We start from the raw sequence: 24,536 nt of genomic DNA, 5'->3' as shown, positions 1-24,536 counted from the left end.
GATTCACTCTGGCACAGCTGGCTGCCTGCAGAGCCCGCGTGTACGTCACTGCAGCCCCCTCTGGCTTCTGCTCTGTGGCTGTTGGGTGACCCCTCATCTGGGGTTCTCCTCAGCTCTTCCCAGGAAGGTGGCACGGTTGCCCCTCCGGTGGTCCTCTTTGGGCGCTCGCACTCTGGGGGCCTCTGGATGTCTGGGGCCTGGATCTCCTCCATGCCTGCTTCATGCCCTGGGGGACGGGGCTATGGCTCCCCACACCAGCAGATCGTTACATGGAGAAGCCTTTTGAATAGACGAGCACTCATCCACACAGGTGTTCACACACACAAGCTACACCTTTCTTGGCTGCTACCTCAAACCACATTATGCGATGTCAATCTTGCGTGCTGCACAATCACATTCAGTATTTAATATTTACTGTTATTTACACTTAGCTAGATTATTGCAATGGTGTTGTGTTATTATGTTGCTCTCTTTTTTGCTTGTTTTCTCTTATTTTCTTCTCTCAACAGGTGACCTGGGAGATATTTTTTAACTGCCCTTTCTCACTGTCCCTCTTCCCCTTTTCTTTCTTTCTTTCTTTCTTTCTTTCTTTTCCCCCAGTCATGTCTGTCCTATCTGTAACAGCTGAAAATAAATTAAAATAAATAAATAATAACAAAGGTTGATCAAATGGACCAATATGGCAAGGCCGTGATGGTCCATTTGGTAAATTAAGTTAGTTGGGCATCTTTTTTGGCCTTCAGACAATAATTCTGATGGCTAAAAAACAAGAAAGAAAGAAAGAGAAAAAAGTAATAAAAATGTCTCTAAAACATCTTTTAAGATGAATCTTTTTATAATTGAGTAAAAAAAAAATGCTAAAATTAGAGTGCAGTGTTGAGTAAAATGGGTATGAATTTCCGGTACCAGCCTACTAGACCCAGAAAACCTCTCACCTTCCTTTTTGTTGTCGGAACTGGGAAGGACTGAATTGCTTCAATCTTTCCAACCTGCGGCTTTATCTTCCCAGAGCCAACTACACAGCCCAAGTACTCCACTTCTCTCTTGGCTATGGAGCACTTCTTGGGATTGATAGTCAGTCCAGCCATTCTGATGGAGTGTAGCACCTTCTGTAGGTGAATGACATGCTCTTCCCAGGACTGGCTGTACACCACCACGTCATCCAGATATGCTGCAGAGAATGCTGACACATCTCTCAGTACATGGTCCATTAATCGCTGGAATGTCGCTGGTGCACCTTGAAGCCCAAATGGCATGACTTTAAATTGGTACATACCAAAAGGAGTTTTGAAGGCTGTCAGCTCTCTCGCTTCTGGTGCCAAAGCCACTTGCCAGTATCCTTTACACAAATCAAGTGTTGTAATGTACGTTGCTGATCCAACTCTCTCCAGCAGGTCATCCACCCTGGGCATTGGGTAGGGATCAAACTTGGATACTGCATTCAAATATCTGAAATCAATACAGAATCTCAGGGTGTCATCTTTCTTTGGTACCAAAACAATCGGGCTGCACCACTCACTACTTGACACCTCAATGATTCCCAGGTCCAACATCAGTTTTATTTCTTTCTGCAGCACTGGCACCAACCGTTCAGGAATTCTGTAACTCTTTTGTCGAACGGGTGCATCCTCCTTCACCCGTATCTTATGCTGAACCAGTGATGTGAAGCCTGGTGTTTCTCGAAAGAGCTGTGGGTCCACGAGTGGTTTTATATCAGCCTGCTCAGTAGGAGACAAATGAGAAAGGTCAACTGAAGCACAAACTTGAATGTTAGTTGGAAAGAACTTCTCAGTCACCTCCTCATCCTTAACTGAACGCACCAGTAACTGATAGACCGGCTCTTGTCGGCTGTGGAATTCCTTCAACAAGTTCACGTGAAATGTCTGATATTTTTTAACTCTTTCTGGCATATTCAGCTCATAAGTGACTTTACTCACTTGTCTGACGATCTCGTATGGTCCATGCCATTTTGTCAGCAACTTGTTATCGCTGGTGGGAAGCAATAACAGTACTTTCTGACCTGGAAGGAAGACCCTATCCCTGGCCTTCTGATCATACCAAGTCTTGTGATGTTTTTGTGCAGCTTTCATGTTGTCTTGCATCAATGATGCCATTTTCTCCAACCTCTCTCTCATGGTGATGACGTAGGCTGCGATGTTTTCGCCCTCTGCTTTGGATTCCTCCCAGCAGTCCTTAAGCAGATCCAGGGGGCCTCTCACTTGGCGACCGTATAAAAGTTCAAAAGGCGAGAAGCCGGCGGAAACCTGCGGGACCTCCCGGTAGGCGAACAGAAGGTATGGCAGCCATTGATCCCAGTCAGCACCTGTGTCAGAGACAAACTTTCGCAGCATACTTTTGAGAGTCTGGTTGTATCTCTCCACTAGCCCGTCCGTTTGGGGGTGATACGGGGTGGTCTTAAGTCCCTTTATCCCTAACAGCTTATAAACCTGCTGCAACAACTTGGATAGAAAGTTCGTTCCACAGTCCGTCAGAATTTCTCTTGGTATGCCTACCCTAGAGAAAAGCTGCAGAAGACAATTAGCAATGTGACGAGCTTTAATTGATCTGAGTGGGAAGGCCTCAGGAAACCGTGTTGCATAGTCACATATGACTAATATGTAGCGATGACCGGTGGAGCTCCTCTCTAAAGGGCCCACAATATCCATGCCTAGCCTCTCAAATGGTGTTTCAATAATTGGCAGTGGTTGCAACTGGGCTCGCGCTACTCCTTTGCCTGAGGTCAACTGACATTTTTCACAGGAACGGCAAAACTCAGAAACTTGGACATACATCCCTGGCCAAACAAAACGGCTGCTGATCCTATTCAGTGTTTTGTGAAAAGCCATATGACCTGCCCATGGAATTGAATGACCCAAATCCGTAACTTTGTCTCTGAACTGTTGTGGGAGTGCCACAGCTTCGCACTTCCCCTTTCTCTGGTACAAGATGCCTCCTTTAATCAAGTAAACAGTGTCTGCAAGACAGCTTACCTGACCTTGACTAGCCCCCTCTACCTCTGTTACCTTCTCAAACCAGGGTTTTAGAGTAGGGTCGCTTCTTTGGAGTGCACCTAAATCTGAGGGAACATCAAACTCAAGTTGGTTATTTGGCTTAGGGAACAATGCTGTACCTTTTTCCCCTGAGCCTTTGAACTTTTCTCTTCTTTTCTGAGCCCTAGACTTCCTAATCTTCCCTGGCTCCGTTTCGAGAGACTCCTAAAAAAAGGGCAGTTCTTGCATCCTTTCCTTTGCACTTTGTGCTCTTGTGACTACATGACAGGGTTTAAATGGTTCAACTGTCATATCTAGAGGAAGTGAGCTTCCAGATTCATCACCTAAGCCTTGAATGTCTTTCTCAGCACTCACTTGAGGGTCATAATCTGACTGGTGTATTAGATCAAAAAGAGTGGGGATGTCATTACCAAGTATCACTGAATATGGCAAACTGGGAACAACAGCTACCACTAACAAGTAGGTTTGACCTCCTACTGTCAGGTAAACCTCAGCAGTGGGGTACCTGTGTTCGTCTCCATGCACACAACTTATTGTAGCCCCAACCCCACTTAGCTTTTCTCCTGAAATTATGCTAGAATGTACAAGAGTCTGAAAGCACCCAGAGTCAAGCAAAGCTTCCTCTTTACGCCCATTAATTAAAACAGGGACAGTACAAGCTTTCTTTCCTACTGGCTCTGTGGCTGGTCTTGGAACTGCACATAAAAGAGATGGTTTTGACTTAAGTGCAGGGCAAAATTGTTGTGTATGGCCAAAGTTATGACAGTGATAACATTTAATATCCTGAACTGAAGACTTAAAGGATTTCTTCACATTGTGAGGTCTATGGGAAGGGAGCTGCCTAGAACTAGAAAGATTTCTAGCCTGAACTTGACCAGAACCCTGTTCACCCCCAATGGACTTACTTGGTTGGGCGTAGTGGGTCTCCCGGCTGAAGTAGGTGCTCTTGCTTCCTTTTCTGGCTGAAGTGAAAACCTCTGCGAGGCTAGCTGCTTCCTTTGCAGTCTTCGGGTCATGCTCACGTATCCAAATCTCCAGCTCTGGATTAACCATTCTCAGAAACTGCTCCAGAATTATCTGCTCAGATATTTCTTCTACAGTTGATTTTTCAGGTTTAATCCATCTTGAAAACAGGTCTTTCAATCTTACATAAAGTTCACGTGGCGTCTCACCTGGTTCAACTTTCAGAGATCTGAAGCGGCGTCTGTAGGTGTCAGCAGTGATCTCATATTTTGCCAGAATTGCCTCTTTCACCTTATCATAATTCTCAGAGTCTGTTAAAGCCATAAGAATGTAGGCTGTGCGGGCTCTACCTGTCAACAGGGGAACCAGACGAATAGCCCACTCATCTCTGGGCCATCGACACACGTTTGCCATTCTTTCAAACGTAGTCAGAAAATGTTCAATGTCATCTTCTGGTGACAGAGGGAAAAGTTTTGGTTCAATTAAAGACCTGGACCCACTGGCCACTGGAATGTCTTCACCATTGAATCCAAGTTCTTGTTCTTCAGATATTGTAGGGGGCGCTGGCGCCTCTGGTGGGTCAGGCTTATCAGTTACAGCGTTAACTTGTAGCTGGATTTGCTGAAATTGATGCTGCATGCCTTTCCACCTTTGCTCCTGACGTGACAAATCCTTCTCCCACTTTTGGTCTCTGGCTGCTTGAGACCGCATAACACCAACCCTGTTAACTCCTCCAATTTGTCCTCAGGGCTTGTTGCTGCCATGGCCTCTAGCTCAGATGAAGCTCCAACTCCTTCATCAGGCTGCTCCTCTTGGCCTGGCTTTCTTCCACCTCTTGTCATCATCTTCTCACTGTGGCATGAGTGACACACTTCTGACACCACTTGTAACAGGGCAGCCCTTAGCGGCTGGAAACACAGTGAGACAGACCAAGGCAAGTGTAGTGGAACAACGTATTTATTTGCTCTATGGCTCTCCTTACAACAATTAACTTGTCGAGCTTCTTCACAGCACAAAAAATCCATCCTCTAATGACAACTGGCAGCCTTAAATATGTTCAGCTGTCACAGACTTAACCATTATTCCACTCTCAGGTAAATTCTTAAATCCCAACCTTCCACCACAGTATACAATATATCAATAAGAATAAATAAATACATAAATACATCTTCACATTTACATATTAATAAATATTTCACACTTTATTGTTACACCAAACCCAATATTATAAAAACCCAGAAACCCAAGCACAAAAAGATTCACCACACTCTCTTTACCAATGGTCTCTCCCGGAACCTTTAAATGGTGTCTGGACCCCCGGGGAAACATTTGCCCAAACACCTTGAAGAGGACACAGGCAAGAAAGGTGAGTAATCATTAACTTACAAACACTTATTTGCACCACTTTTATCCCTAGATTTCACACACACATTTGCCTTAGTTTTCCTTATTGGTAAACCTTAATCACAATCTCAATCACCATTCTTCTCTCCTGACAGACAACCACCACATTCCTTGACGAGGAGCAGCTGTGCAGGATCTGAAATAAGGCTACCAACTGATTTTAAAATTCCCAATAAATAGACAATAAATATTTAAACTGCTTGTGTGCAAATCCATGCTTAAAGTGCAATGCTCATAAAGTGCTTGATAAGGTGCTTTTAATAAAGTGAAAGGTGTGCTCTAAAGTGCTATACATATAATATAAATAAATGCAGTAAGGGAGTCCTCTTCCTTACAGTGTGCATGAGGGTGGGAATGCATGTTTAGGTCTGTGTGCGCCTATTCGTCTGTGTCTATATGTCAGCTCGGGTCTTACACTCCACCCCCTTGGAACATCTCAGGCCCTCCAAGGTATGGAGGCTTATTTCCCCTCACCACACTCCCTGCTGGTGGCTGATGCCCTCAGACATCGGTGCGTTCTTGGTGTCCAGGGCTGGACGCTCAGGTCTGTACCAGCTCACTCCCCGGTACGGCTGCTTGGTGGGGCCTGTGGCTCGGTCGGGCCCCTTGCGGGGGCTCGATTCACTCTGGCACAGCTGACTGCCGGCAGAGCCCGCGTGTACGTCACTGCCGCCCCCTCTGGCTTCTGCTCTGTGGCTGTTGGGTGACCCCTCATCTGGGGTTCTCCTCAGCTCTTCCCAGGAAGGTGGCACGGTTGCCCCTCCGGTGGTCCTCTTTGGGCGCTCCCACTCTGGGGGCCTCTGGATGTCTGGGGCCTGGATCTCCTCCATGCCTGCTTCATGCCCTGGGGGACGAGGCTGTGGCTCCCCACACCTTCTAGCAGATCGTTACATGGAGAAGCCTTTTGAATAGACGAGCACTCATCCACACAGGTGTTCACACACACAAGCTACACCTTTCTTGGCTGCTACCTCAAACCACATTGTGCGATGTCAATCTTGCGTGCTGCACAATCACATTCAGTATTTAATATTTACTGTTATTTACACTTAGCTAGATTATTGCAATGGTGTTGTGTTATTATGTTGCTCTCTTTTTTGCTTGTTTTCTCTTATTTTCTTCTCTCAACATGTGACCTGGGAGATATTTTTTAAGTGCCCTTTCTCACTGTCCCTCTTCCCCTTTTCTTCCTTCCTTCCTTCCTTCCTATCCCCCAGTCATGTCTGTCCTATCTGTAACAACTGAAAATAAATTAAAATAAATAAATAATAACAAAGGTTGATCAAATGGACCAATATGGCAAGGCCGTGATGGTCCATTTGGTAAATTAAGTTAGTTGGGCATCTTTTTTGGCCTTCAGACAATAATTCTGATGGCTAAAAAACGAAACGGGACAACAACAAGAAAAGAAAGAAAGAAAGAAAAAAGTAATAAAAATGTATCTAAAACATATTTTAAGATGAATCTTTTTATGACTGAGTAAAAAAAAAAATGCTAAAATTCGAGTGCAGTGTTGAGTAAAATGGTTTTATTAAAATTTAATTGACCCTTTGAAATTATTTGTTGGAAGTCTTAAATCCCACTGAACAGGGGAAGAGAAAGAGACAGAGACACAAAGATAGCAACACAGAGGTAAATAAACATGGAGACAAGACACTGAGAATAAGACAGAAGGGGAAATGCCCAAAGTCTCATATCTCTGACAAGTTAAGTCACTTTTATTCATAAAAAAACCCAGAACTTAAATATAATTATAAACCACACATAAACATAATCATAGAACAATTAAAAGTAAAACATACCAAAAACACATCAAATGGAGAGTGAAGCAAATATTATTAATAACAACAAATGCACATATTAATAATATAAACCAAAATCCTTCAATAAAAAGGCTACAAACAGAAACAACAATTTGAAACAGCAATAAGAAAACAGTGAAAGTGACTACAGATATAGACCTTCCTAGGGAGGCCTGAAGTGCAAACATACCCTCTACACTCCCTTCATAAAACAGGGGACCATGATTACCACCATAGTTGGCCGGTCTGAAGGCACTGACCTCAACGTCCATACAGACCCACAACATACAGAGCCTTAAGTGACCGCAGGCAAATCTCATCCACCCCACCACCACAGTGATGGGCAAGTCTCCCTGCCCACTGTACAAAATGTGCTTCACAGACGTTGTTTCATGTTGTAAAGATTGTGCCTTAAAAAAATAGCCACAAGAAGTTTTAAAGAAATCTTTATTTCACTTTTAAGACACATAACCAACACCAACATACGAATCAACAGGATGAGCACATGCTGAAATTCAGTCTTCATGAAAATCAAGATTAAATCACAAAATGTTTGGTCTCATGTGTGTTTCTTTCCAGCTTTGACTCTGTGGAGTAAAACCTCTCCACTAAACAAAAAAATAAAACATCTCAGCAACTTTTTTGTCACCTCCACAGCTCAACACGATACAAATATCACATCAAATGAATGTAAATACGTGTTTCATCTTCATTACAGGTTTTAATGGAATATGCAACAAACAGAATTAGGGCTGTGACATATCATATGATCTGCAATAATACTGGTATAAATGTTTACAAAAAAGTGTGTTTAGAGGAACATCATGTGTTTGCATTCACCCCAATGAGTCAACCCCAGTCATGTCTCACAGCCAGAGCCATATGTCGGGCTCCAGTCACAGTTTGGTAGCTGAATGTTCGCAAAATATGCAAGAAAACTTTTCCCACTGAAAGTGAAAAAAGCAAACCTGTTACAACACTTTAAGCAAAAACACACTTGAGTACAACCGGGCTGTGAAGGCACGTGAGCAGGAGATACTAGCAGCAGTGATGTGCGACCCAAAGGTAAACAAATGATTCAACCATGCATCACTGGAGCACTCGCGAGTTACATTTCATATAACAGCAAGAGCAGTCAGTGGATGGAAATTACTGATGTGCTACACGGTGGAAAAGCAGGAGGTTAAAAAGCTCGACCCAAGATGAAACAAACCAGGTAGAATTTCTTTTCCTTATATGCAGAGGTGGAAAGAGTACTAAAATATTTTACTCAAGTAAAAGTACTATTACTTTGCTGAAATTTTACTCAAGTACAAGTAAAATTACCTGTCTAAAAATGTACTCAAGTAAAAGTAAAAAGTAGCTCATTTAAAATGTACTCAGAGTAAAAGTTACATAGTTACTTTTCTGTCAGCAGGAGGACAGCCGCTTCTGAGTAGTGCAAAAAAGGACAGTGGGATATAAATCTCAAAGTAGTTCTTTTTTAGTGAAAAGAAAAACTTTACAAATTAAAGTGCAGTGGCAGTTAAACTGCAAGTCTATACATGAAAATGGATAATGGTCACCAAAGCAATCAACCAAACCAAACCGTCAGGTATCACAGTGTTTTCAATACAAAACCATATCATTCTTTCACATGAGAATGTGTTCTAAACTGTCAAATAAGAGAACAAGTACTGAACTGAACGGCAGCTGCTTTAAAAATGTTTTTGAATTTTTTAAACTTGGCCCTGCCCTACTGTACCTCTAGATTAAAGTTCCTTTGTATCCATCCTAGAGTGTTACTCTCTGAACTTCCTGTTAATTTTGAGGAGCAGTTGATTTTCAGAGTTAGTAGAGTTCATCCTTGCTCACTTTGCAGTGAACAGTAGTCCAGCACAGCTAAAGAGACGCTCGAAGGCAGCTGAGGCAGGCAGGCCAGTGTTAAGTTTGAGAGAAAGTTTTTTGATGTCCCTAATAAGACATCAATGCATTACATAGCTACCGCTGGTAAATTATACCAATATACCTCGTGGGGTTTTTTTATTGGACAGTAACAGGCTAGTTAACGGGAGGTTGCAAGTGCTAATTAACAAGTAACAGAAGTCAGCTGTCTTTGACTAATCTAAGGTAAGTGAGCGCTCTGTTATTCTTTTGCCTGCAGTGTGAACATATGTGGGTTAAGTAAGAAAGTAGCCGCTTCTGTCTTGAATTTAACTATTTTTTTAAATAAATTCTTATTATTAACAAACAGGAAAAACGTAGGTAAACACATTTTCTTTTGGCAATTTACCAACCCAGTAAAAAAAATGTAAGTTGCGTGGACAACAACGTGCCCGATTACAGCAAGTTGCTAGTACCAACCAACGTTATCTGTGTTCTTCACAGATGTCTTAACTTAATGTGATTAATTTGAACACAGCCTTTTTGCTACCATAACGGTACGAGTTGTATTTAACTTACCTCCACATGCTTGCGCAGGTTTGATGTGGAATTTTTAAAAGCTGCTAACTCGGTCTCTCTGGGCAAACACAGCTTACACTGCATAATAAAGCTGTTGCCTTTCTTGCACTTGAAGCCGAAATGGTCCCTTAAATACGGCCAGGGGTTCACATCCGTTTCTTCGAGTTCAGGGTCAGCAGAATTCGACGGGGCTTCTTTTTTCACTGGATCCATAACACCGATGTCAGACTCCATCTTTAACGTGACCTTAGCGCCAATTTGTTCTACTACCCATCATTCCCTGCAGTATTTCCGAAGTGCAATGGTTTTTTTAATTTACTCAGTAACGGGTGTGATTGAAAACGTAGCGAACTACAATACTTTTTAAAAAATATACTTAAGTAAAAGTAAAATTACAGACTTGAAAAATGACTTTAAAAAGTACAAATACACAAAAAAACTACTCAATTACAGTAACGCAAGTAAATGTAATTCGTTACTTTCCACCTCTGCTTATATGACAGAATTGTGCAGGCTCCGCATTACAAGGTTATTTTGGATATTAAGCTAGAGTGTAAGCACTTGTAATACACTTTTCTTAAAACTTCCAGGAAAAACACCCCTGAGGATACTTATGTGCTCATATTTCATGTATGCCGTGTCACTAACATTGCACTATAATGTTGTTCATAGAGTATTTAAAGGTAGAATGGGAGGCAGAGCCTTCAGCTTTTAAGATTAGACTTAAAACTTTCCTTGTTGCAGATGGGGGTCCCTCCCTGAGCCTGGTTCTGCTGGAGGTTTCTTCCTGTTAAAAAGGAGTTTTTCCTTCCCACTGTCGCCAAAACGCTTGCTAATAGGGGGTCATATGACTGTTTGGGTTTTCTCTGTTTTCATTGTATTATTGTTGGGTCTTTACCTTACAATATCAAGCACCTTGAGGTGGCCACATTTTCACACTTTGAATTAGCTAAGCTGTCATCAGTGACAGCAGCTCACTGGAAGAGAAAGATGGAAAATCCATCATTTACTTACACATATAAATGCTGCTGCCTGCCGAGCTGATAAAATGTACATTATTTTTTTTAAATGTAAGTTTCTTGAAATATTATTTTGAGGCTATATCTCCCACCCCTACATACAATAAACAATACAGAGTTTTTTAAGGAAGGAGGTCATCTGATCTGCTCTGATCTGGCTTCTCAGTGGACTGCTTCATCTGACAGTTCTCCCACTTTTAACTAGTGTGAATCCTCATGTGTCTTTGTAACTGTATCCTCTGAATGAAGCTTTTCACCTGTGTGGATTCTCATGTGAGTTTTCAAGTTTATCATCAGGCTGAATCTTTTTCCGCAGGTGCTGCAAGAATGTGGCTTCTCACCTGTGTGAACCCTCATATGTCTCGTTAGTTTGGATCTGTACTCAAAGGTTTTTCCACAAATCTCACATTTCACAAACTTTTTACTTGTGTCAGTTTTACGCTGACTCTCTGACACAGGAAAGTTGTCTTGCTGATCTCTGCTCTCTGGTTCAGGAGAGCTGGAAGAAAGGAGACGTTCACTGTCCAGCTCTGGCTCACTTTCCTCATAAGTAGGAGCCACCATGAAGATAATAATGCCTTCAGTCTCCTGCTTCACTACAAGCTGATCTACGTCCTGACTGGTGCAAGGTTCCTCCTCTTCCTCTTTTATCTGTGGAAGCTCCGGATCCTCCTGGTCGAGGCTGAAGTTTCTCTCCTGGTCCCCAAAAACCAGTTCCTCCTCACATTCATGCTGTTGTGGGAAAGCTGAGGTGACAAATGGACAAAATTACTTGTCTTAGATAAATATAGAAGTATAACAAGAATGACTACTCGGCAGTGGTGTCTACAGCTGTCCATTTCCAACTCTACAACAGAGTTTAATCAAAATATCATCAGAAATATCATCATATCATTTACCCAGACCTGGAAACTGTTAAAATAAGATTTCATGCACTCACTTCTAACACGTTAGTAAATTTCTATGCACCAATCACAGTTTGTCCACCAATTACTGTTGGAAAGATGTTTATGTAAATGATAAGACAAACATCAGACAGAAGGGGAAATTTAAAAGTAGGATTAAAATATGGGGATAAAAAGCAGCGAAGCTCTCAGAAAACCTCGACTAACAATCAGCTGAGTTTATTTAAACACTGGCCTTGAAGAACTCTGATGTGTTTCCAAAATATCTTTATTGAATGAATTAAAGTCATATTAATTTTTAGGTAAGACCATTACGGTTTTACATACCCCTGCTGTGTAAGTTCATTTCAGGTTTCCAGATGTTATCCAGCTGTCTGAGCTGCTCTTCTTCAGTCCAGATGAGGCCTTCATCCTCCTGTTTGAGTACAATCTTTTCTACGTCATCGCTGATGCAGAGTTCCTCCTCTTCCTCTTTGATCTGTGGAGGATCTGGGCCCTCCTGGTCCAGACTGGAGTTCCTCTCCTGGTTGGAGACCTGCTGGTCATACAGGCCCTCCTCTTCCTCACACTTCATGTTAGGGGGAGATCTTGAGGAACAAAGGGTCACTGAGGAAAAAGGTTAATAATGTGATGACAGGAAAACACATCTGAGCAAATATAGTCCACTCTGAGCATGTCCTCATATGGGAGTGAAATTTACAACTAACTGTACAAATGTGAAAAATGAAAGTGTAAGTTACTCTCGAGCTCTGATACTCTTATTAGGAAAGTTCAGAGTACAAATCATTCAGGTAGCTGCTGCCAGCTTCACGCTGCAAGTAAATGTTTGTCATTGTTGTAGATTAAACTGAAAATCTCACAGTGCCATAGCAGATAAGTACCAGTCAGGTTTCACAGCCAGTCATTGCACAGAATCAACCCAACTAAAGTCATCAGTGATCTGAAGATTATTAGGGACTCAGAGTTTCAGTCTTAGTTCTATTTGATCTCATTGCTGCCTTTGATACTGTTGATCATGACATTTTAAATCAAAGGTTTCATTCTTACTTGGCTCTCGGCGAAGGCGGTCGCACTTTTCTCCTCTCCTCCTTCCCCTTATCTTCCCTGCTTAGCCTCTTGTGTCCTGTCTTGTCTCGCGTGCACTACTTTTCCCTGGAACAGTCTCTCACTGTCGTTCTCTAAAACCTAACAGAGAATTATGGATTTGATCAACTGGTCTCTGAACGCTATTGACACCCTCTTCTCAACGAGAAGTCTGGGCTCGGGAGAGCCCGAGTGCCCTGGAGGGACTTTCCCTGCCGGATACACGATGGATGGGTGGTAAACCTGGAGGATCTTGTGCCTGGCGGGACTGTCTATCGAGGACGCTGAGGATATCTACCTATTCGGAACCATGATAACAGGGTTCTTGCTGATCGGAGCTGGCTTGGCCCTGACTTATCGGAGAAATAAGAGAGCGGAACCAGCTGTTCAAACTCCCCCTAAGCTGACCGCTGGAATTGAAGCGATGGGACGAGGCGCGGCCTCCCACACCGAACGCAGCATGGTTAACACCTTGGAGACGCTTACAGCTGCCGTGAAGACTCAAACTAACACCATTGAGCGTATGATGGGATACATCAGAGAGGGGCCTGCTCACAATAACACCCTTGAGCGAAAGTTGGATAACATCGCAGAACGGCTCACTGCAGCTGTGGGGTCTCAGAACCAAAAGAATGACAACACCACGGAACAGAAGCTTGATACCATCATGGGGAGGCTCGCAGCGCTCCAACGGGAAATCGAGGCCCCAGTGTCAGAGTGCTAAATTCGCTGCTCGCATAAAGGAGAAATCAACAATATTCAACATTTGGACACCACGGCGCCAGCTGCTAGGCCCAAGGCTGGAGCCCACCAAAACAACTCCCTGATAACGACTGTGTGATGACTATTCTTCCCATCCCATGAAGGACACCTGGATCGGCTGGAGGACTGTTTACTTAGCCTGATACAGCGAAGGACACTGTCTCAGCTGAACTATGGACACGCACACACATACACTTACACTGATAAGCACGCACTCATCCCCCTCCCTTCCAAACGCCTTCGATGCTTGTTCCTGCGGGGGAAGGCAGCGGGTCTGCGTGCCGCGCTGAAATGATAGCATGGTGCAGGACGACTGCTGTGTTCCTTCGAATCACCCCCCACCCCCCTATCCATCCCCTGTGGCTTGTCATGTGCTCTGATGTTGTGATGTGGACATTAATGTGCTCTCTGTGCAGAGGAGTTTTTTTGTTTCCTGTTCTCATGCTGTCCTCCCATAGGTTGCCCAGCGTGTGAAGAGGTCTCTTTTTTTCCTCTTGTACTTTTCCCAATGTTGTGTAATTTTTTCAGTGTTATTCTCCCAACGCTGCCGGTCTCCGACTGTATTCCCATGTGATGTCTTGTTGTTGTGTGTGTAAGTCGGGGGGGGTCCTATTCCTCTGTGGGGCAACCTGCATATGGCCAATAAAGCATTCATTCATTCATTTAGTTGGTTTAACTGGACAGTTCTCAACTGGCTCTCGACCTTTGACCCAGTTAAACCTCTCAGGTCATCAGGTTCAGATCTGTTAACTGTTCCCAAAATCAGATGTAAGTGTGCTAAGAGTGTGTTCAGTTACTGTGCTCCTGTTCTTTGGAGCATGCAGCCATAGTTTGCCTGCTGTGGCTGCATTCAAAACTAACAACTATGTTTCCATGCTTTGTGAATAACACTGACATCTGTGAGATTTGAGCTGATTTAGTTCGAGTTAAGACTGTTTATTAGAACATTACAAAGTTATTTTAAAAACTTCATCATTTTCTTGAACCCAAATATAATTCAGTTGAAAAATATACATTTTAAAATGAGGTGAGGATGGTGGGGGAGGCACGATGGTCTTGTAGGGTTAGACCCTGATTAAGGGGTATTTTTGAAAGTAAAGCCCATCTCTCAAAGTCCCTGCCGGCCTGCCTCCACCTCGGGAAGTCTGTGGGTGCAGACGGACGTGAGGAGCACCACAGGCGGCAGAGGACTGTCTGTAGCCCCGGAGTGAGGGTCAGAGAGCCGAAGCAGACAGCGAACTGTGGCACAGTGCAGAAAACAGAAGCTTTCCCTCCCTGCCTCCTTTATCTTAATCTTCTAAATAAATCTTCTATAAAGGCACTTTCTCTCGGTCTCAAGGTTTGTTTAATGCTAAAAGTTTACCGTAAAAAAGAGACGCACTTGTGTGATTAGCCGCTCCCTGATTTCAGTATGTTAGCCTACAAGCTGAGCTCTGATCAGGTCCTACATGAGTTGTATTCTTGTGTTAGTCCACTGAGACCATCGCAGTTTTACCTGTTATGCGTAACTTTATCTCGGGTTTCCGGCTGATATCCAGCAGTCTCTGCTGAAGGTTGATCTCATACTGGACGATCAGACGTTCTGTTAACCTCAGAGCAGATTTCTTCTGCAGCAGTCAGCCGGTCTCTCCACTATTGCTTCTAAACGAACAATAAAAAAAATGTAATTATAGAAAAACACTTCTGAGAAGATAAAGTTTTAGTTAAAGTCTGTAATGAGGGCATGTTGCTCACATTTGCAGGTGAAATTAAAAGTGTGTAAAAATGAAGTTATTTGTGCACTCTGATGCAAATGAGAACTTGAGTTCTGACATTTTTCAGCAACATTAAGAGTAAAAAAAACCTTTCAAACAAAAAAGAACTCACTTATTACTGACTGACTGATGATCTATTTTGGAGTTGATCTCGAAACTGATCTACATCTTGATATTTTTCAAAATAATCTTCACTATTGGGGGTGGCTGTAGCTCAGGCGGTAGAGCAGATCATCTACTGATCGGTTCGATTCCCGGCTTCACCTAGTCTGCATTTCAAATATCCTTGGGCAAGATACTAACTCCAAGTTGCCTCAAGTTGCTCTTTGATCTGTGGAATGTGTGTCTGAATGTTGGTAGAAAGCACTAAGAAAAATGTGCTTGTGCGAATGGGAGTGAGTGGGTGAATGCACAAGTTTTGTAAAGCGCTTTGAGTGCTCAAGATTGAGTAGAAAAGCGCTATATAAGAACCAGTCCATTTAAAACTCCCTGTCATGTTTTCACGAATACACATTAAATAGATCTGACTGATACAAACTGTAGGTTTAATATTAATGTTAACACTTCAGAAAAGCGATTACAGTTTTACCGCTGGTCTGTAAATCTTTCTCAGGTTTCCAGATGTTACGCAGCTGTCTGAGCCGCTCTTCCCCGCTCCAGACGACGATGCCTTCATCCTCGTGTTTCACTACAAGCTGTTCTCCCTCTTGACTGATGCAGAGTTCCTCCTGTTCCTCTTTGATCTGTGGGGGATCTGTGTCCTCCTGGTCCAGATTGAAGTTCCTCTCCTGCTTCCAGACCTGCTGGCCAGCCAGATCTTCCTCCTCCTTACACTTCATGTTGATGTGGGACTTGAGGAACAAAGTAAAAAGAAAAAGATTAGACAGGTAAAGGTGCAGCCTCAGTCAGCAGGGCTGTACACTGTGAGCATGTTGCTCACATATGTGAGAGAGGTTTGTACAAATGTTTCAGAAGCACCATGTGACTCCCTCTCTTTGTTGGAAAGTCTTATTAATTCACTTTATAACTATTACTTTGAAGATAAATTTCTACCATCACAAAAATATTATGACCTCTTTAAAAACAAACAACGGCAACTACATGACTTAAATTCCATGTTTAGATGAAGGTAATGGTCAATGCCTTTTGACAGGGGAAAAACCTCCACACAGAAGAATCTTACTTGGCTGAATCATAAATTATTCACCATGATTAAAACTGCAGATGAGCAATAATCTGCATTTTATTTTAGCCAAAGAGGAATGTTTCTGTTTGTCTGTGATCTGACTTTTTCTGCTGGCTCCAAATTTCATTTTATCCTGTGTAAGTTTGTTTCTCTTCCTGTTAACTAGCAAAGTCAAAATCACCTTGATTCATTTAACTTGAATTCAATTATAAATGTAATCATTTTATTGAACAATTAATTTCATTTCAATGAAAAACAATTACTTAAAAGAAAGAGATTAAGTTGGAGAGAGACATGTGGCCATCTTTTAGTGAGTTAGACCCTGATTAAGGGGTATTTTTAAAAGTAAAGCCCATCTCTCAAAGTCCCTGCCGGCCTGCCTCCACCTCGGGAAGTCTGTGGGTGCAGACGGAGGTGAGGAGCACCACAGGCGGCAGAGAACTGTCTGTAGCCCCGGAGTGAGGCGTCGTGAACCGAAGCAGACAGCGAACTGTGGCACAGTGCAGAAAACCGAAGCTTTCCCTCCCTGTTTGGTTTTGATGTGTCTCATGAAAGTCTATTGTTAAAAGTTGACCTTTAAAAAAAACGGACGCACTTGTTTGATTAGCTGCTCTCTGATTTTAGCCTGTTAGCTTACAGACTGAGCTCAGATCGTTCCTGTGTTAGTTCATTGAGAACATCACAGTTTTACATACCTGCTGCGTGACTTCATCTCGGGTCTCCGGCTGATATACAGCAGTCTGAGCCAGTGGCGGATCTCATCATCCTGGACGACTGTTTTTAATGTTTTTAACCACGGAGATTTCTTCTGCATCATCAGTCTCTCATTGTTAAACTCTCCCAGAAACTGAAGACAGTTGTGCCATTTCCGCGCTTCTTCTTCTTCTATTGAGTAGACGGCAGACTACACATGTCCAAGGGTAATACTGTCCTCCTCAGGCCATTGGCATCAAGTCAAAGCCTTAAAGTCTGGTACTTTGCGCATGGTCATTTTTTACGAACAGCAGAATCACAAGACAAAGCGTGCCAATGTTTATACTTTTCACTGTGACTGCCAAATAGATGAAAAAGTAGATGTTAAAAAACAACTTATAGTTTTGTCATTGGGCTGGTAGAAAGCTATGAGTTTCTGTCCCTTTGTCTGACCTTAGAGACTTATTTTAAAAGGAAACATTACAATCCTTTAAAGCAAGTATTTTCACCTCTGTTCCCCCCTCTGTACTTAGCTTTTTTGTTGTCATGTCAGTAATTGTCCAGTTGATGGCTCCCTTGGATCACAAGCCTGTCTCATGAGTCCAAGTGAATATATTCTTAATAAACAGCTTTGAAGAATTTGTGACCAACTTTGTTTAATTCGGAACATCATCATCATGAGTCAAACTCACTCTTGGATCTACAAAATATTTAACAAAAACAAACATCACTGAATCATAAGGTATTTGCTCCAACTCTTAGTCCAGAAACACATGAGTGAACTAGATCAGCTGCTCCTCCAGTTCAGCTGTGGATTTATATCATTATTTATATTTGTAAAGTGGATATGCAGTTTTTCAGTACTAATATAAGCATTTTATATCATTGCTTTATTGACAGATGTTTGGTGTTCAAGGTCAGGCATCAGTTTGAAAAAAACAAACAAACACACTGAGTTGAACTTGAACTTCCTACTGACAAAAACTAAAATTGGTGCAAAAATAACCAGAAACATATAAGAAGCATCCTGGAGGTGCTGCAGACAAGATAGGACCAATAACATGTCAACAGGAAATCCTTTTTACTAATTTGTTTATTTCTTTTTAGATTTTTACTCTCCATTTTAAGCCATGATGTTTGCTGATACTGTGTTCCTACTGTTTGTTCTCATTAATAGTTCTGTTTTTAACATTCTGTGCTGAAGCTGGAGGAAATGTTTCTACAGTGTCAGATGATACAGCTCCAAACTAAATAAGTGACTAACTAACGATGCTTTAATACACTTTACTATAAATTATGATATAGTGCACTTTCTTAAAATTTCTTATTGCTCTGTAATTAATTGTTTTCTTTATAAATGTACAAATGAGAATAAAATCTGTGTGATAAAGGAAGGTCTGTAGACTTCTCTGTTAAGATCAGTGAAGAGAAACAACAACATACAAATACCTAAGAAAAATATTCAGTAAACATTTAGAAGATAGAGAAGTTTATGTTGTCATGTGGAGAAATTTTTCAAATAAAAATATCCATAAGCATTGATAGTCTCCATGGCTGAACAGACACAGGAAAGAGCTCCACCTATAAAACGTAAAAACATCAAGACAACATGTTGAAGATGTCGAGGTACTGCCCATAATGTTTGACTGACATCTGATTTATGTGCAGCACATAAATACCACAATAATGATGGAGAGAAACTAAAAGGGAACTAAAATACAGATTTAAACTTACAACAATATGAAAGACTTCAGTCTATTTCACTTTAATCAACTCAGCAGTGTCTCCATAATCATAGTAAAGCCTCAGTCCAGCATAGAGCGGCTGAGTGAATGTGGTCTGGACTCTGTGGAGGAGAGTCATGGTTTCAGAGACGCTGTAGAAGGACAAAATACCTGCTCTGTGATCCAGGTACACTCCTACTCTGGAGGAACGAGGACCTGAGACAGGAGTTTGGATGTTGTTGTACCAAAATGTAAAACTGTTGTTGTAACAATCTAATGACCAAGATTTGTCATTAAGCCCAAATCCACATTCATATCCTTCTCTGCTGATATTCTTGTATGCGACTGCTACTCGAACTCCTCCCCCTCTCCACTCCACCTCCCAGTAACAACGTCCAGTCAGACTCTCTCTACTCAGGACCTGCTGCCATCCAGTGAATCTGTCTGGATGATCAGAATAAGACTGTTGTTGTTTCATTAATGTTGCTTTTCTGTTCCCCTCTGATAATAACAGCTTTTTGTACGCTGTGTTTGGATCCAGTGTGATTTCACATGAATATTTTAAGAATTCAGCTCTGGTCTTTGGCTCTGGTGGATCTGACAGTAAAACATCCACTTCAGTGACTGTCAGTGAGATGTTTGTCCATTCCTCTCTCAGAATGTCCTGTAGTTTATCTCTGACCTCTGACACAGCTGCTGTCACATCCTCAAAGTAGCTCAGAGGACGGATATTGATGCTGGATGAGTCTGTAGACTCACTGAGTGCTGACAGTGAGGGGTAGTTGTGTAGAAACTGGATGTGATCCTCTGTGTGTGAGAGCTGCTTCAGCTCAGCATCTTTCCTCTTCAGCTCAGTGATCTCCTGCTCCAGCTTCTCCTGAAGCTCTTTGACTCGACTCACTTCAGTTTCCTGCTGGGATCTGATCTGCTGCTTCACATCAGAGCTTCTTTTCTGGATGAGATGGATCAGCTCAGTGAAGATCTTCTCACTGTGCTCCACTGTTTGATCAGCAGACTGATTGATGGCCTCCACCTCCTGTTGAAGCAGCTTCACATCTTTCTCTCTGTCCTGGATTCTCTGCTGGATGTTTTGTCGACTCACCTCCAGCTCTCTCTGCCTCTCAGTCCTTTCTGCTGCAGCTGAGACTGTGTCGTGGCCTTTATGTTCATCCACAGAGCAGAGATAACAGATACTCTGCTGATCAGTACGGCAGAACATCTTCATCACCTCATCATGACGAGAGCAGATCTTCTCCTGGAGCTTCTTGGAGGGCTCCACCAGCTTGTGTTTCTTTAATGAAACTGCAACAATATTATGAGTCTGAAGGTGTTTCTCACAGTAAGATGCCAGACAGAATAAACAGGACTTGAAGGCTTTCATTTTTCTCCCAGTGCAGACATCACAGGCCACATCTTCAGGTCCAGCATAGCAGTGATCAGCAGGAGCAGCTTGGAGTCCAGTCTTCTTCAGCTCCTCCACTAAAACTGCTAACATGGTGTTTTTCTCCAGGACAGGCCTCGCTGTGAAAGTCTGTCTGCACTGAGGGCAGCTGTAGATTTTCTTCTTTTCCTCTTCATCCCAGAAGCTTTCAATACAGTTCATGCAGTAGCTGTGTCCACAGGGAATAGTCACCGGATTCTTCAGTAGATCCAAACAGATCGAACAAGAGAAGGTTTCTCGGTCCAGCTGAACACTTTTCTGCGCCATTTCACCCAACAGTGTCAGTGACTGTGTGAGTTTCACTTCCTCAGAACTGAAACTGCTCTGATCTAAACAACATAGGTTTCTGTAGCGAATGGGATCTGTCAGCTCTTATACGTCACCACATGTTGGTTGCACCCATCTTCAAACTGCAGATCAGAAGGGGAGGGAACAAGGGAACATGTGGACAGAGAGGAGGTGCTGAGTTAGAGAGCAGGAAGAGGGAGGGTTATCAGACACTAATTCAATCCTGGAACATGTGAGCCTGTGAGTTTTTCATTTAAAAATAGCACTGCTCAGCCTTTAAAGTTGTTAAATAACCTTAACATTTAAAAGACAATCTTTTTATGTAAATTAGTTTAAATTATCATTTTAGTCATTACAGGATATCAAATACTGCAGCTGAACTAAGAAATTGTTGTAGAAAAAAGCAATAAAAGGTCGTTCCCCCTCTGTCCCCTCCTGGTCACCTGTGCCTCAATTTTATGAGATGAGATGGATCAGCTCAGTGAAGATCTTCTCACTGTGCTCACTGTTTTATCAGCAGACTGATTTTATTCCACAACCTAGACATCCACATTACTCACACTCTCATAACACATACATATAGGGCCTTGGGATCGGGCATGTTATACGGTGTCCAGAGGACAGTCTTTGTATTCAACCTCACCTCTGGCGCTGGTGCCTATGGAGCGCCAGGACTGCCATAATGAATTAATTAAATACACCATTAAATAATGAATTAAATGTGGCAATAATTAATTAAAATTGGAATTAATTAATTAAATAAATAGTTATGACACATGTAATTAATTAATTATTGACACGTTTAATTAATTATTTATGTATTTCACATTTTAATTAATTATTCCATCCATCCATCCATCCATTCGCTTCCGCTTATCCTTTTCAGGGTCGCGGGGGGCGCTGGAGCCTATCCCAGCTGTCATAGGGCGAGAGGCGGGGTACACCCTGGACAGGTCGCTAGTCTGTCGCAGGGCCAACACACATTTAATTAATTAATTATTGACACATTTAATTAATTATTTAATGATATATTTAGTTATTTCATTTTGGCAGTCCTGGCGCCTGGCTCTCATCTTGAAATAATTTTATCTGTCAGCCTCACCCATCAAACTCAGGGGGCGGGGTTAACGCTGATCAAGTCAAAACCATTGCTTAGGCCTGGTGGCCATTGTTTCTAGCACACAACAACCGGCATGTGGAAGCTAACAGAACTGAACTTTGAAAAACCCTGTTTGTGTGTCACCAAATACCGTTTTAATATTTTTTTAGCCGAGAATGTAGTGGTTTAATCTTCATGTGTCTGGTCGGTTTGTCAAGATACAGCCTCTTTGCAAAAGTGCTTCGATGATTTCGGAGACGTCTGCCCAGTCTCACGGCAAAGCGTGGGATAGACCCGCTCGCCTCGCAAGCAATCCCACCGACAAAGCGCAGGCCCCGGTACACAGCTGTAGTAACCCCCGCTGACTTCTTTTACTGAGGTTATATTTATCGGTGTTTTATTTCCTGATGTTCTTATGTGTCCTACGTGTTTCAGTCGCCAATTCTGAATTATAACTAACATTAAAAACATGTTTAAGGAGGAGAGAGAGCAAATAAATCTGTTTAACATCTGATCTTTGGGTTTTTGTTCAGTAATCAGCGTGACCTGTGTATAAACGCATAAAAGAGATAACGTTGGTGTTTCTGTCATGTAGTAACTGCTGGCTTTAACTGTACAAAGGTTGTTCGACACTATGAAACACATACAGACTTCATGATGTTCGGCTAATATTTTTATTGTGAATATTAATCATGAGGGTAAACGGCCCTGTACACCACGGAGCGAGGTCAGCATATCCACGATATGCAGAGTTTCCCAGCTGACTATCTAACTGCCAACTATTCCAGAGACGTGAAAATATACAGCATAAAGAAAAGTGTAAGAGACCCAGCAGCAGATTAGAATAACAGTTATACATTTAATAAATCACCAAATGAATCCAAGAAACGAGCAAACCTGTTCCGACAATTTGAGTTTGTGTTCCCTCAGCTGCAGACTCGCTGCTGTTTAAATGTTTGAAAAGGAAGATTAGATATAAACAAACGTCAAACGTAGACTCATTCTGCCTTCACATTTGATATGAGGCCACACAGTAAAAAACTGTCAATTTTACACTTAGAGAGTTGATTTTAACTCTGTTTCAGATAACATTTGGTCCCACTCAAAATTAGGGTAAAATTTACTCTATGGCCAGTGTTAACTTTTTAGTGTTAATTCTACTCAGTTTAGTGTCAAAATTAACAACAAAATGTGTAAAAATATTTAACACTGAGGGTTATTCACACTGTTTAGAGTAATATGATTTCACTTTATAGAGTTATTTTTAGTCCAAGTTCACTCTAATGTGTAATAATATTTCATTTTCATTATTTTTTCATATTTATCATATGATGCTATATTTCTAAATGGCTGTGATCTATCCTATATTATGAAAATAACTACAAACATACAGGTTACAGTAACAGCATTTATTAGCATAACAAACTCTTACAAATGACAGTAAGTAATGACAGTTGTCATTCACTCCATACGACAATTGTATGTCAAAAGGCCTGGGATAATGCAGGCTGTCAACATGAAAGACAACTAAATCTTGCTTTGTCCTGGTCAACTCATAAGCATGGAAATGTTCTTGAAAGGCTACTGTACATAATGGCAAAATGAGAAGTACCAGTTTCTCATGTATTATCAGAACTGACTCAATCTGGTAAAACACAGGCATTTCAGACACTACTTTGCCACAAATAACCAAATGCGGGCGGTAAACAATACCATTCTGTTTAGCCCAGTTCACTTTCATAACTTGAACTCTATTGGGCAGTTGCATTGCTATTGCAATTCCAGAACCTCCTTTTACCATATCTAAAGACACCATTTTTCCTGGACCAATGTCTAACCGACTAAAGGTTGTTGAAGATTGCCAAATGTATGCCATATAATTCTGGTGTTTTTTTGGCCAGCGTTTTGGTGATATTTTTGAATGATTTGAGCAGTTTCTTGAAAAAATTGTGCTTACCTTCATAGCGCATGCACCAACTATGAAGTACAGGCCCTATTTTTTGGATGCAGCGAGGATAATGGATAAGAAAATGGTGCTTTGGTAAAAGTTTTTTCTGGGGATACAACATCTTGAACAGTTTGTGGTGTTCCACAATCAAATGTTTTAAATATACACACATACCTTGAGATAACATAGGAGAAAATACAATGTTAACTATCTGTAGTAATAAAAGTAGTAGGCCCCGATGTTGGTCAGTAGAGGTTACCAAATCTCCAAACATGAGGGGAACATTCCTCAGTAAGCACCATGTCTGAATAGCATTCAGTCCCAGATCATTAGACTCTCCACCTAAATTCACAGCTACTGGCCTATTGTTTTTCTCCATGAATCCATAATCAAAACTTTGTATTCTCAAATTCACTTCTCCCAATGTAAGATGTTGTTCTTTTAAATACAAAAACAATAACTTCAGTTTGTACTGGGCCACTCCTTCCAAAACATCATGCATCACATCAACTGAGAAGTTCTCAGTTGTGTGAAAATATGTCAGTGAATTCAATAAGCATGAACTCTTTACACCAAAAACATAAGGAAGCAATGGATTATTAGACATTTCCTGACAGTGAGCAGTGTGGTTGTCTTTGGTGCGCAACACTATTTTGGGGGAAATCTTCAGAGAATTCTGTTTGAAAGTCATCTTTATCAGCTAAACAAAACCTGCAACAGTACCTTGCACTGAAAGACTCCACCAGACCAAACAAGCTATGTAAGCCTAAATTATCACCAGTGACCTGTACCACACTACCACGAACATAACCACCGAATAGTGGAATCTCAATACCATCGCTCTCTAACACTTTAATGTCTCGAACAATAGGAACAAGAATTTCACTAAAACCATAACGTTTCAGATCTTGTGCATGAAATAAGGCACAAAGGTGTATGTTGGCCAAAAAAGAATTCCATTTGGGAGAGAAGTTTCTTAAGGTAAAATATACTGCACCCAACTTGTGAATAC

General features: G+C 41.8%; 1 protein-coding gene and 1 long non-coding RNA gene across 4 annotated transcripts; one reads left to right on the top strand and one right to left on the bottom strand.

Moving 5' to 3' along the window:
• Nucleotides 1–4,995: 4,995 nt before the first annotated feature.
• Nucleotides 4,996–5,574, top strand: LOC143413745 (uncharacterized). Its single transcript, XR_013094361.1, has 2 exons — nt 4,996–5,340; nt 5,474–5,574. It is a non-coding gene; the product is annotated as an uncharacterized LOC143413745 (long non-coding RNA).
• Nucleotides 5,575–7,610: 2,036 nt separating this feature from the next.
• On the bottom strand, nt 7,611–21,123 carry LOC112432557 (tripartite motif-containing protein 16). Of its 3 annotated transcripts, none has more exons than XM_076877116.1 (5): nt 17,027–21,123; nt 15,727–15,996; nt 14,887–15,032; nt 11,874–12,152; nt 7,611–11,387 (listed from the first exon to the last, which is right to left on the bottom strand). In XM_076877116.1, exon 1 carries the CDS (start codon nt 20,454–20,456, stop codon nt 18,780–18,782), a length of 1,677 nt encoding a protein of 558 aa, XP_076733231.1. In that variant the 5' UTR covers nt 20,457–21,123; the 3' UTR covers nt 7,611–11,387; nt 11,874–12,152; nt 14,887–15,032; nt 15,727–15,996; nt 17,027–18,779. The 3 variants fall into 3 exon arrangements, with proteins under 3 accessions (XP_076733231.1, XP_076733230.1, XP_076733232.1); XM_076877115.1 differs by having other exon boundaries at nt 15,735–15,996; XM_076877117.1 differs by lacking the exons at nt 14,887–15,032; nt 15,727–15,996.
• Between the last annotated feature and the right edge of the window lie 3,413 nt (nt 21,124–24,536).

This window comes from Maylandia zebra, linkage group LG18 (assembly GCF_041146795.1).
Source record: "Maylandia zebra isolate NMK-2024a linkage group LG18, Mzebra_GT3a, whole genome shotgun sequence".
Lineage (NCBI taxonomy): Eukaryota > Metazoa > Chordata > Actinopteri > Cichliformes > Cichlidae > Maylandia > Maylandia zebra.
The sequence above is the reverse complement of the archived record's forward strand: the minus strand, read 5'-3'. Positions and strand labels throughout refer to the sequence as shown.

Bases quoted from the DNA above. Each gene is read 5' to 3' on its own strand.
- LOC112432557 (XM_076877116.1), bottom strand. From the start codon at position 20,456: ATGGCGCAGAAAAGTGTTCAGCTGGACCGAGAAACCTTCTCTTGTTCG.